General features: G+C 51.5%; 1 protein-coding gene across 1 annotated transcript in view; it reads left to right on the forward strand.

Annotated features, from left to right (window-relative positions):
- Positions 1-13,310, forward strand: part of GRAMD1A (GRAM domain containing 1A) — an 89,945-nt gene that overhangs the window by 41,186 nt on the left and 35,449 nt on the right. Inside the window, 1 exon segment of the mRNA XM_018568316.1 lies at positions 9,104-9,371. Within this exon segment, the coding sequence (XP_018423818.1) occupies positions 9,104-9,371 (268 nt within the window).

Here is a 13,310-nt window from a genome sequence, read left to right on the forward strand (position 1 = left end):
CCACCACCTACAAAAAAAAGTACCTACCTCCAAAACACATTCCCATGCCTGCGCCGTCTCTGTCTCCTTCTCTTTGGCTCTGCTCCTGCCATAGACCCTGCACAGCCCACCATAGACCCTGCACAGCCCACCTGAGACCCTGCACAGCCCACCATAAACCCTGCACAGCCCCGGGGCCCCCATCTCCCCTATGTCGGTAGTTACGCCACTGGTCAAGACCTTCTACTCACTGACATCGACACAGTGATGAGGGCTATGTGACACCTGAGCCCTTATCTGTGACGAGTATTGCTGAGATGGACCGATTGGGTCAAACTCCCATACGCTTTAACATGTTAACCCCTTCCAAAGAGCTTGTTCCAAAATCGAAGTGTTTAGAAAGTCCAACGCGTTTCAAGGTCTGTCCCCCACCCCCAATTCATCAAGGCTGAATGGTAACAATAAGATTAAAAAAATGTAATCTAATATATAAATACCGTGTGTGCATACCGTGTTTCCCCGAAAATAAGACAGTGTCTTATTTTTTTTTTTTCACGAAAAAAGACACTAGGTCTTATTTTCGGGGGATGTCTTACCTATTTTTGTCAACCCTTTGGCACAAACTCCCATCTGTACTCAAATATTACAACGTGGCGCTTCTGTTCTGGACTCTGTATCTCCGCTCCCCGGGGGGAGCTCTCTAAACATTCGAGAGAATGACTTTGGCATGTTTGCAAAGCAAATGAAATATGCAAAGTGTACCCCGGGGGCTCTTTAACCGCGGAGCGCTATTTATAGAGACGGGTCGCCACAAGAAGCTCCGCTTGCGCTTCTGTTTTACATGACTGTACGCTTCAGATCACGCTGTATCCGGCCCACCTCCGGACTGCAGGCGAGGGCCGTGTATAGGATGTGATATGAGAGTTAGGGTCACCATACACGTTACCATCTGACCGTACCATCTCTGAGCGGAGGAGACTGAGGAAATGCTGCTGCTGCTGCCTGCAGCTGACTGTTGGCATGGTCACAGCCCGGGCATGATTCATACCGGCCTGCATAGGTACTGAGATCTGCACTGTAATGATAATATTGTCCCGGTTGTGGTGGAGGGATCTGTACTGAGCTGTTCCTGACCCCCCCCCCCCCGGGGACGTTCAGTTCCCATCCAGTCCGGAGCGGCCTCCGTCTATATTTGTTTAATCAAACGGTCCACTCTTCAAACAAGTCTGAAGTGAAACGCGCCAGGGGCCTCTGCTTCCTGCTGCTTGTTGTCCCAGCTCCTATTTTTATATATAGATACGTCTGTGAGGTCCCCACGGGGACAAAGTGAACGTTATCCTGGAGACTCCTCAACCCGGAATGAAGCTCCTGCTTCAGAACCCGGCTGCCGGCGACTTGTGAAGCAGAAACACGCCCGAGAAATGTCACCAATCTTTCATTTTATTTATTGTTTATTCATATGTGTCAGACTGAGCCTGAGGAAGGGCCCCAGAGTGGCCCCCGAAACGTTGTCTGCTTTGTGACATGGTGTATATGTGTCAATAAGGACGGTTATGGACACTTTGACTCCAGTCCCTTATGGTGCCCCTTATGGTCCTCCATGTCCCTTATGGTCCTCAGTGTTCTTTATGGTCCCCTGTGTCCCTTTATAGTCCTTAGTGTCCCTTTAGGCCCCGTTCACACCTTTCCGTTTTGTCGGGCGTTCAACGCTCTATGAACGCTCTACAAAACGTACAACCATGAAAATCGCATTGTTTTCTACGGGTCTGGTTCACACCTTGCCGTATTTCCGCCCGTCTGAACGCCCTACAAAACGGCCTACGCCTGAAAAGGTACAGGAGCTTCTTTGGGCCGTTTTGTAGGGTGTTTTCCATTGGGATTCAGCCAAGCATCCTTCGGAATCGCGCAACGGTGGCGCGATTTTTTTACCGCGAATCGCGCAGATGTGCATGCGTAATACGCCTAGGTGTGAACCCAGCCTTAGTCTTCACTGTCCCTTTATAGTCCTCCGTGTCCCTTATGGTCCTCCATATCTCTTATAGTCCTATGTGTCCCTTATACTCCTCCGTGTCCCTTATGGTCCTCCATATGTCTTATAATCCTACGTGTCCCTTATACTCCTACGTGTCCCTTATACTCCTCCGTGTCCCTTATGGTCCTCCGTGTCCCTTATACTCCTCCGTGTCCCTTATGGTCCTCCGTGTCCCTTATACTCCTCCATGTCCCTTATGGTCCTCACTGTCCCTTATGGTCCTCCATATCTCTTATAGTCCTCCGTGTCCCTTATACTCCTCCGTGTCCCTTATGGTCCTCCATATGTCTTATAATCCTACGTGTCCCTTATACTCCTCTGTGTCCCTTATACTCCTCCGTGTCCCTTATGGTTCTCCGTGTCCCTTTATAGTCCTTAGTGTCCCTTTAGGCCCCGTTCACACCTTTCCGTTTTGTCGGGCGTTCAACGCTCTATGAACGCTCTACAAAACGTACAACCATGAAAATCGCATTGTTTTCTACGGGTCTGGTTCACACCTTGCCGTATTTCCGCCCGTCTGAACGCCCTACAAAACGGCCTACGCCTGAAAAGGTACAGGAGCTTCTTTGGGCCGTTTTGTAGGGTGTTTTCCATTGGGATTCAGCCAAGCATCCTTCGGAATCGCGCAACGGTGGCGCGATTTTTTTACCGCGAATCGCGCAGATGTGCATGCGTAATACGCCTAGGTGTGAACCCAGCCTTAGTCTTCACTGTCCCTTTATAGTCCTCCGTGTCCCTTATGGTCCTCCATATCTCTTATAGTCCTATGTGTCCCTTATACTCCTCCGTGTCCCTTATGGTCCTCCATATGTCTTATAATCCTACGTGTCCCTTATACTCCTACGTGTCCCTTATACTCCTCCGTGTCCCTTATGGTCCTCCGTGTCCCTTATACTCCTCCATGTCCCTTATGGTCCTCCGTGTCCCTTATACTCCTCCATGTCCCTTATGGTCCTCACTGTCCCTTATGGTCCTCCATATCTCTTATAGTCCTCCGTGTCCCTTATACTCCTCCGTGTCCCTTATGGTCCTCCATATGTCTTATAATCCTACGTGTCCCTTATACTCCTCTGTGTCCCTTATACTCCTCCGTGTCCCTTATGGTTCTCCGTGTCCCTTTATAGTCCTTAGTGTCCCTTTAGTCTTCAGTGTCCCGTATGGTTCTCCGTGTCTCTTATGACCTTCTATGTCCCTTATGGTCCTCACTGTCCCTTTATACTCCTCCGTGTCCCTTATTGTCCTCTTTGTCCCTTATACTCCTCCGTGTCCCTTATACTCCTCTGTGTCCCTTATGGTCCTCCGTGTCCCTTATACTCCTCCGTGTCCCTTATTGTCCTCAGTGTCCCTTATGGTCCTCCATATCTCTTATAATACTCCGTGTCCCTCCATATCTCTTATAGTCCTCTGTCTCCCATATTCTCCTCCGTGTCCCTTATGGTCCACCGTGTCCCTTATGGTCCTCCGTGTCCCTTATTGTCCTCCATATCTCTTATAGTCCTCTGTGTCCCATATTGTCCTCCGTGTCCCTTATGGTCCTCTGTCTCCTATATTCTCCTCCGTGTCCCTTATGGTCCTCTGTGTCCCTTATTTTCCTCTGTGTCCCTTATTCTCCTCCGTGTCCCTTATTCTCCTCCGTGTCCCTTATTCTCCTCCATATCTCTTATGGTCCTCCGTGTCCCTTATGGTCCTCTGTCTCCTATATTCTCCTCCGTGTCCCTTATGGTCCTCAGTGTCCCTTATTTGCCTCTGTGTCCCTTATACTCCTCCGTGTCCCTTATACTCCTCTGTGTCCCTTATGGTCCTCCATATCTCTTATGGTCCTCCGTGTCCATTATTGCCCTCTGTGTCCCTTATTGGCCATCTGTCCCCTTTCTGGCCCTCTGTGTCCTATGGTCCTCCTTGTCCCTGTGCCCCCCACCCATGTGATCTAATACTGAGTCCTCCAGTGGTGCAGTGAGTGGGCGCAGTGGGTGAGACAGACATTCAGATAAAGAAATCTCAGAGGAATTTTCCGGTAACTCTTCTGTGACATCTCTCAGTCCCGCGCGTGAACCGTCCCGCCAAACGCGTCACTCACCATCAACCAACCAATGAACTTCAGAGCTGAACTCTGACCTCCCCGTCAGTCTTCACAGTTGTAGCGGCTCCTCTCCTGGACTGAAATGGCTTCCTCTGAGGTCACTGCACACTGGGAGCTCCTCACAATGTGCATCAGAAGCTGCAGCAAGTCAGAGAGAGCCCGCCTCATTTCCTGCAGCAAGTCAGATAGAGCCCGCCTCATTTCCTGCAGCAAGTCAGATAGAGCCCGCCTCATTTCCTGCAGCAAGTCAGATAGAGCCCGCCTCATTTCCTGCAGCAAGTCAGATAGAGCCCGCCTCATTTCCTGCAGCAAGTCAGATAGAGCCCGCCTCATTTCCTGCAGCAAGTCAGATAGAGCCCGCCTCCTTTCCTGCAGCAAGTCAGAGAGAGCTCCGCCTCATTTCCTGCAGCAAGTCAGATAGAGCCCGCCTCACTTCCTGCAGCAAGTCAGAGAGAGCCCGCCTCATTTCCTGCAGCAAGTCAGAGAGAGCCCGCCTCATTTCCTGCAGCAAGTCACATAGAGCCCGCCTCATTTCCTGCAGCAAGTCAGAGAGAGCTCCGCCTCATTTCCTGCAGCAAGTCAGATAGAGCCCGCCTCATTTCCTGCAGCAAGTCAGATAGAGCCCGCCTCATTTCCTGCAGCAAGTCACATAGAGCCCGCCTCATTTCCTGCAGCAAGTCAGAGAGAGCCCGCCTCATTTCCTGCAGCAAGTCAGAGAGAGCCCGCCTCATTTCCTGCAGCAAGTCAGATAGAGCCCGCCTCATTTCCTGCAGCAAGTCACATAGAGCCTGCCTCATTTCCTGCAGCAAGTCAGATAGAGCCCGCCTCCTTTCCTGGCTGGAGGACACCCAGCATCATCTAGTCTGTCCTCCCCAGCCTGGCTATCCTTGACCCCGCCCCTTTCATTCATTGGACTTCAGGTCTTTCTATTGTGGAGGCTCGGCATCAGCAGGGGGGGAGGGGAGGAACCATAGAGGGAAACCACATCGAAGTCCCCCTTTAAGTCTGTTGGGTCGGCGGGGACAGGTGGAGCTGATGGTTTTCTCAGCTGCCGGTGACACGTCGAAGGGGGGCTTCCTGTAGAGGACTCTCCTGTATACTCTTCGTGGTATATGAGGACTCTGGCGACCTCTCCGTCGGAGAAACTTTATTAGGTATTGTATGAAAATGACGCCACTTCCAATATGTACCCCGCTCCTCACTGATTGGCCATTACATTTTTGCTGCCCATCAATGGAGTCCCTTGAAAATAATTGGCTGCCAGTGCACGGAAATTTGCTGCTGCGGTGCATGCGCGTTCACTCTGAGTCTATAAACGCGATTGAAGCTGGGATGGAACGATGGGATCTTCGCCTGTAGTCTCATCTTTCAATGCAGACGCATTACCTTGTGTGGCCACCGGGGGCAGCGCTGGGCTGGCTGTCAGAAGCAGCTGACACTTTCCCTTTAAGACCATCTGTCACTGTGCATGGGGGGGGGTGCAGCTGCTCCAACACCTGCCGCACACACCAGCATGGGGATGAGAGCTGCGTCTGGGGGGGTCACCGGGGGTTAAAGAGCCCGCACGAGACTACAGAAGTGTTTCTTTGCAGCAGATTTTGTTATTTTTGTAACATTTGCAGAAATGTTTTTTTTTACAATGTAACTATTCGCGGCGCTCACGTGCGTCAGCTTCTGAGCTCCCAACTTCCTTTCCTGCACTCTGATCGGTTACATTGTTCCCAGCTGTCTCCCTGGACTGCAAAACCCCTCCGACTTGCGTTACGGAGACGAAAAAGGGAGCGTTCAGTCCCAGGGTGACAACGCTGCTCCTCCATAGATACGGTGCGGCGAGCGTTGTCACCCGAGGACAGGAAGTGAGTTTCCGGCAGGGCCACCAGGAGAAAACGAATGCAGCCGCCACATTTAAGGACGGGTGACCTGCGATGTGCATCGTTCTGGGATCCCATGTCCTCCTCTGTAATCCTTTCACCAGCAGCTGTCAGCGGGGAGATAAAATGCAGCCGGGCTGTTAATAAGTAGCCAGGTATTGCCTTGTTGTAGCTCAATTCATCTCCTCGCCGTGTCACCGTAACCTCCACCGCTGACAGATGATGTGAACGCCGCGTCCTGTGCAGGGAGCCGCCGCCGCCGCTGTAATGTGCGTTCACATGCCATGAGAATTTAATTTGGTTAGAATTTGCCCTCTATGGGTCTCTTACGATTGATAGAGTTTTACTGTATCTGTGTAATTGCCTGTTGATCCTGCCAGAAATCCGGTAAGCTGATCACTTCCTGTGCGCTCTGTGGTGGCTTTCATCAATGACATTGTACTCAGGTTCTCAGGACTACAGGACACCCCCCCACTCTGTTATATAGAGCAAGAGAGTGGTGGGGTTCTGTAGTCCTATCTGATATGGTAAGGAGAGCGTTGTCACCCGGCACAGGAAGTGAGTTACTGGGCAGGATCACCAGGAGCAATAAAAGGCATCAGTGAAGAAATTAAATGCAGCCCCCATGTGATGAGCGGGCCCCCATGTGATGAGCGGGCCCCCATGTGATAAGCTGGCCCCCATGTGATGAGCGGCCCCCCATGTGATGAGCGGACCCCCATGTGATGAGAGGGCCCCCATGTGATCAGCTGGCCCCCATGTGATCAGCTGGCCCTCATGTGATGAGCGGACCCCCATGTGATGAGCGGCCCCCCATGTGATGAGAGGGCCCCCATGTGATGAGAGGGCCCCCATGTGATCAGCTGGCCCCCATGTGATCAGCTGGCCCTCATGTGATGAGCGGACCCCCATGTGATGAGCGGCCCCCCATGTGATGAGAGGGCCCCCATGTGATGAGAGGGCCCCCATGTGATCAGCTGGCCCCCATGTGATCAGCTGGCCCTCATGTGATGAGCGGACCCCCATGTGATGAGCGGCCCCCCATGTGATGAGAGGGCCCCCATGTGATGAGAGGGCCCCCATGTGATCAGCTGGCCCCCATGTGATCAGCTGGCCCTCATGTGATGAGCGGACCCCCATGTGATGAGCGGCCCCCCATGTGATGAGAGGGCCCCCATGTGATGAGAGGGCCCCCATGTGATCAGCTGGCCCCCATGTGATCAGCTGGCCCAAGCGGGCCCCCATGCGACGAGCGGACCCCCATGCGACGAGCGGCCCCCCATGTGATGAGCGGGCCCCCATGTGATGTTTGGGGTTTTATTTTCCATGTTCCGCACATTTCCGGCCCCGGCGTCTCTTTCTCTCTTTGCGGGTGGAAAGTCCTGATTGGAGGGAGAGAAAGTCGCTCAGTGACACTTCGATCATCCATCCCGGTGTGTGTGCGAGTCACAGCTGTGCCCACCGGGCCCCCCGCAGGGCCCGACCAGTGAGCTGGTGTCAATCATTCACACAATGGGAACTGTGATGACATAAAGTGGGGGCGGCGTGACACGGGAGGAAGAGGGACGTCTGTCATCCTATTAGGACGCAGCTGAGAAGGCGACGAGTAAACAGCAGACGGTGCTAATTATTCGGAGGGTGGTAACGAGGGGGCCCTCCGGGCCGGGGACACACAATGGGCTCAGTCCTGCCGGAGGCTGCGGGCCAGACGGGGCCCTTATACTGGCCGGGGAGGCAATCAAGACAGAGCTCCGCTTAGGTGTGTGAAGGTAGGTTAACAATGTGGCTCTTATGTGCTGTAGGTGAGCAGTGTGGCCCCTATGAGCTGTAGGTGAGCATTGTGGCCCATATGTACTGTAGGTGAGCAGTGTGGCCCCTATGTGCTTTAGGTGAGCAGTGTGGCCCCTATGCGCTTTAGGTTGAGCACTGTGGCTCCGATGTGCTGCAGGTGAGCAGTGTGGCTCCTATGTGCTGTAGGTGAGCAGTGTGGCCCCTATGTGCTTTAGGTTGAGCACTGTGGCTTCGATGTGCTGTAGGTGAGCAGTGTGGCCCCTATGTGCTTTAGGTTGAGCACTGTGGCTTCGATGTGCTGTAGGTGAGCAGTGTGGCCCCTATGTGCTTTAGGTTGAGCACTGTGGCTTCGATGTGCTGTAGGTGAGCAGTGTGGCCTCTATGTGCTGCAGGTGAGCAGAGTGGCTCCGATGTGCTGTAGGTGAGCAATGTGGTCCCTATGTGCTGCAGTGTGGCCCCTATGTGCTGTAGGTGAGCAGTGTTGCCCCTATGTGCTGTAGGTGAGCAGTGTGTGTGGCCCCTATGTGCTGTAGGTGAGCAGTGTGGCCCCTATGTGCTGTAGGTGAGCAATGTGGTCCCTATGTGCTGCAGTGTGGCCCCTATGTGTGCTGTAGGTGAGCAGTGTGGCTCCTATGCGCTTTAGGTTGAGCACTGTGGCTCCTACGTGCTGTAGGTGCACACTGTGGCCCCTATGTGCTGTAGGTGAGCAGTGTGGCCCCTATGTGCTGCAGGTGAGCAGTGGGGCTCCTATGTGCTGTAGGTGCACAGTGTGGCCCCTATGTGCTGTAAGTGCACAGTGTGGCCCCTATGTGCTGTAGGTGAGCAGTGTGGCCCCTACAGATTTTTGGATACATTTTGAATTTTGTTTTACATTTAGTGCTCTTTTTTTTTTCCTTTTTTTGTTTCTTGATGTGCTGTGATTATTATTTTATTAAGAGTGTATGTTTTAATTTACATTTATTCTTCATGTAATGTCGCTTTTTAGGTAACATTTAAAAAAAAATCTTCATTGTAATTTATTTTTGGATTTTTTCTTTTTTGGTCTCCTTTCTGTTTTATTTTTGGCCTTTTTTATCATTTAATGTTCGCATAGTGTTTCGTTTTCCTTTTATTTATTTATTTATTTTTACTGCACTTATTTAACCTTTCCTAAGAGGGCCATAAAAATACAGCGGTTCCACCCACCACCGGCCCCTGAGGTTCTAATTTGCCATTGGTGTCCCCAGTGATAGTAGAGAACCGCCCCAAAAAATGAATGCTGACCTATGAACGTTCCCTTTTAAACCTGTTTCAGGTCGGTAGAGTGTTGGAACGTGAGAATTAATATTTGGCCTCTTTGTCTCTTCACAGCACTGGCAGTTTCACCCCCCGCAGCACGCCCAGCAACTCCCCCGCTGTGCGGAGGCGTCTGGCCGCCAACGAATCGGAAAACATGGTGGAGAAGGGCTCGGAGGGCTCCAACGAGAGGGCCTCCGGCACGCTCACCCCAACTTCGCCTCCTCCCGGCTCCCTGCCCATCAACCAGAGCAATGCCCAGCTGCCCATCCAAAGCAACTCCCAGCCCGGGACACCGCTGCCCCCGCAGCTCAGCGGGCGGGGCTTCATACGGAACAGCAAGGTGAGTGCGCGGGAGACTGTGCCATGTTACCCGTCACCCTCTGTACATCCGTCTGTGTGTGAGGCATAGCTGAGATCCCGGCCATACGAGGGATTGTTACATTGGAAACAGAAACGGATACATTGTAATTATCTGCGGCTCTCGGGAACAAACAACTGATTACAATGTACGGAGATCTTATGATCAATCAAACTTCATTCGTCTTTTTATTGCACTCCAGAGGAAGCCGCAGACAATTATTTTGTGGGGTTTTTTGTTCTTTTTTTTTTGTACATTTTAACAAAATATTTATACTTTTTATAGGTTTTTTTTAAATAAAGATAAAAAAATATAAAAAATTTAAAGAAAGACCTTCATTGTATTTGTCATTAGTTTAGCTCGTCCTTGTATCAGCAACATATATCAGTGTCATAGTACACGGGAATAACATTGTCTGTCTGTCTGTCTGTTTATCTCTCTCTCACACCGCTCTCTCTCGCTCTATCTATCATTATTATATCTGTCTATCATCTATCTCCTCTCTCTCTCACACCTCCCTCTCTCTCATCCCCCTCTCTCTCATCCCCCTCTCTCTCATCCCCCTCTCTCTCATCCCCCTCTCTCTCACCTCTCTCTCTCTCCTATCCCCCCTATCTCGCTCTATCACACCTCTCTCTCACACACGTCTCTTGTGCTCTCACCTCTCTCTCCCCTCTCTCTCTCTCATCCCCCCTTTCTCTCACCTCTCTCTCACCTCTCACTCCTCTCTCTCTCCCCTCTCTCTCTCATCCTCCCCTCTCTCTCACCTCTCTCTCTCTCTCTCTGACACACCTCTCTCATCCCCCCCTCTCTCTCTCCTATCCCCCCTATCTCGCTCTATCACACCTCTCTCTCTCTCACCTCTCTCACACCTCTCTCTCACACACCTCTCTCACACCTCTCTCTCACACCTCTCTCTCTCTCACCTCTCTCACACCTCTCTCTCACACACCTCTCTCATCCCCCCCTCTCTCTCACACACCTCTCTTGCGCTCTCACCTCTCTCTCTCTCTCTCTCTCTCTCTCTCTCTCTCTCTCTCTCTCTCTCTCTCTCTCTCTCTCTCTCTCTCTCTCTCTCTCTCTCTCTCTCTCTCTCTCTCTCTCTCTCTCTCTCTCTCTCTCTCTCTCTCTCTCTCTCTCTCTCTCTCTCTCTCTCTCTCTCTCTCTCTCTCTCTCTCTCTCTCTCTCTCTCTCTCTCTCTCTCTCTCTCTCTCTCTCTCTCTCTCTCTCTCTCTCTCTCTCTCTCTCTCTCTCTCTCTCTCTCTCTCTCTCTCTCTCTCTCTCTCTCTCTCTCTCTCTCTCTCTCTCTCTCTCTCTCTCTCTCTCTCTCTCTCTCTCTCTCTCTCTCTCTCTCTCTCTCTCTCTCTCTCTCTCTCTCTCTCTCTCTCTCTCTCTCTCTCTCTCTCTCTCTCTCTCTCTCTCTCTCTCTCTCTCTCTCTCTCTCTCTCTCTCTCTCTCTCTCTCTCTCTCTCTCTCTCTCTCTCTCTCTCTCTCTCTCTCTCTCTCTCTCTCTCTCTCTCTCTCTCTCTCTCTCTCTCTCTCTCTCTCTCTCTCTCTCTCTCTCTCTCTCTCTCTCTCTCTCTCTCTCTCTCTCTCTCTCTCTCTCTCTCTCTCTCTCTCTCTCTCTCTCTCTCTCTCTCTCTCTCTCTCTCTCTCTCTCTCTCTCTCTCTCTCTCTCTCTCTCTCTCTCTCTCTCTCTCTCTCTCTCTCTCTCTCTCTCTCTCTCTCTCTCTCTCTCTCTCTCTCTCTCTCTCTCTCTCTCTCTCTCTCTCTCTCTCTCTCTCTCTCTCTCTCTCTCTCTCTCTCTCTCTCTCTCTCTCTCTCTCTCTCTCTCTCTCTCTCTCTCTCTCTCTCTCTCTCTCTCTCTCTCTCTCTCTCTCTCTCTCTCTCTCTCTCTCTCTCTCTCTCTCTCTCTCTCTCTCTCTCTCTCTCTCTCTCTCTCTCTCTCTCTCTCTCTCTCTCTCTCTCTCTCTCTCTCTCTCTCTCTCTCTCTCTCTCTCTCTCTCTCTCTCTCTCTCTCTCTCTCTCTCTCTCTCTCTCTCTCTCTCTCTCTCTCTCTCTCTCTCTCTCTCTCTCTCTCTCTCTCTCTCTCTCTCTCTCTCTCTCTCTCTCTCTCTCTCTCTCTCTCTCTCTCTCTCTCTCTCTCTCTCTCTCTCTCTCTCTCTCTCTCTCTCTCTCTCTCTCTCTCTCTCTCTCTCTCTCTCTCTCTCTCTCTCTCTCTCTCTCTCTCTCTCTCTCTCTCTCTCTCTCTCTCTCTCTCTCTCTCTCTCTCTCTCTCTCTCTCTCTCTCTCTCTCTCTCTCTCTCTCTCTCTCTCTCTCTCTCTCTCTCTCTCTCTCTCTCTCTCTCTCTCTCTCTCTCTCTCTCTCTCTCTCTCTCTCTCTCTCTCTCTCTCTCTCTCTCTCTCTCTCTCTCTCTCTCTCTCTCTCTCTCTCTCTCTCTCTCTCTCTCTCTCTCTCTCTCTCTCTCTCTCTCTCTCTCTCTCTCTCTCTCTCTCTCTCTCTCTCTCTCTCTCTCTCTCTCTCTCTCTCTCTCTCTCTCTCTCTCTCTCTCTCTCTCTCTCTCTCTCTCTCTCTCTCTCTCTCTCTCTCTCTCTCTCTCTCTCTCTCTCTCTCTCTCTCTCTCTCTCTCTCTCTCTCTCTCTCTCTCTCTCTCTCTCTCTCTCTCTCTCTCTCTCTCTCTCTCTCTCTCTCTCTCTCTCTCTCTCTCTCTCTCTCTCTCTCTCTCTCTCTCTCTCTCTCTCTCTCTCTCTCTCTCTCTCTCTCTCTCTCTCTCTCTCTCTCTCTCTCTCTCTCTCTCTCTCTCTCTCTCTCTCTCTCTCTCTCTCTCTCTCTCTCTCTCTCTCTCTCTCTCTCTCTCTCTCTCTCTCTCTCTCTCTCTCTCTCTCTCTCTCTCTCTCTCTCTCTCTCTCTCTCTCTCTCTCTCTCTCTCTCTCTCTCTCTCTCTCTCTCTCTCTCTCTCTCTCTCTCTCTCTCTCTCTCTCTCTCTCTCTCTCTCTCTCTCTCTCTCTCTCTCTCTCTCTCTCTCTCTCTCTCTCTCTCTCTCTCTCTCTCTCTCTCTCTCTCTCTCTCTCTCTCTCTCTCTCTCTCTCTCTCTCTCTCTCTCTCTCTCTCTCTCTCTCTCTCTCTCTCTCTCTCTCTCTCTCTCTCTCTCTCTCTCTCTCTCTCTCTCTCTCTCTCTCTCTCTCTCTCTCTCTCTCTCTCTCTCTCTCTCTCTCTCTCTCTCTCTCTCTCTCTCTCTCTCTCTCTCTCTCTCTCTCTCTCTCTCTCTCTCTCTCTCTCTCTCTCTCTCTCTCTCTCTCTCTCTCTCTCTCTCTCTCTCTCTCTCTCTCTCTCTCTCTCTCTCTCTCTCTCTCTCTCTCTCTCTCTCTCTCTCTCTCTCTCTCTCTCTCTCTCTCTCTCTCTCTCTCTCTCTCTCTCTCTCTCTCTCTCTCTCTCTCTCTCTCTCTCTCTCTCTCTCTCTCTCTCTCTCTCTCTCTCTCTCTCTCTCTCTCTCTCTCTCTCTCTCTCTCTCTCTCTCTCTCTCTCTCTCTCTCTCTCTCTCTCTCTCTCTCTCTCTCTCTCTCTCTCTCTCTCTCTCTCTCTCTCTCTCTCTCTCTCTCTCTCTCTCTCTCTCTCTCTCTCTCTCTCTCTCTCTCTCTCTCTCTCTCTCTCTCTCTCTCTCTCTCTCTCTCTCTCTCTCTCTCTCTCTCTCTCTCTCTCTCCTCTCTCTCTCCCCTCTCTCTCTCTCATCCCCCCTTTCTCTCACCTCTCTCTCACCTCTCACACCTCTCTCTCTCCCCTCTCTCTCTCATCCTCCCCTCTCTCTCACCTCTCTCTCTCTCTCTCTGACACACCTCTCTCATCCCCCCCTCTCTCTCTCCTATCCCCCCTATCTCGCTCTATCACACCTCTCTCTCTCTCACCTCTCTCACACCTCTCTC

The sequence above is a fragment of the Nanorana parkeri genome, unplaced genomic scaffold, assembly GCF_000935625.1.
Source record: "Nanorana parkeri isolate BGI_ZX_2015 unplaced genomic scaffold, ASM93562v1 scaffold1170, whole genome shotgun sequence".
Lineage (NCBI taxonomy): Eukaryota > Metazoa > Chordata > Amphibia > Anura > Dicroglossidae > Nanorana > Nanorana parkeri.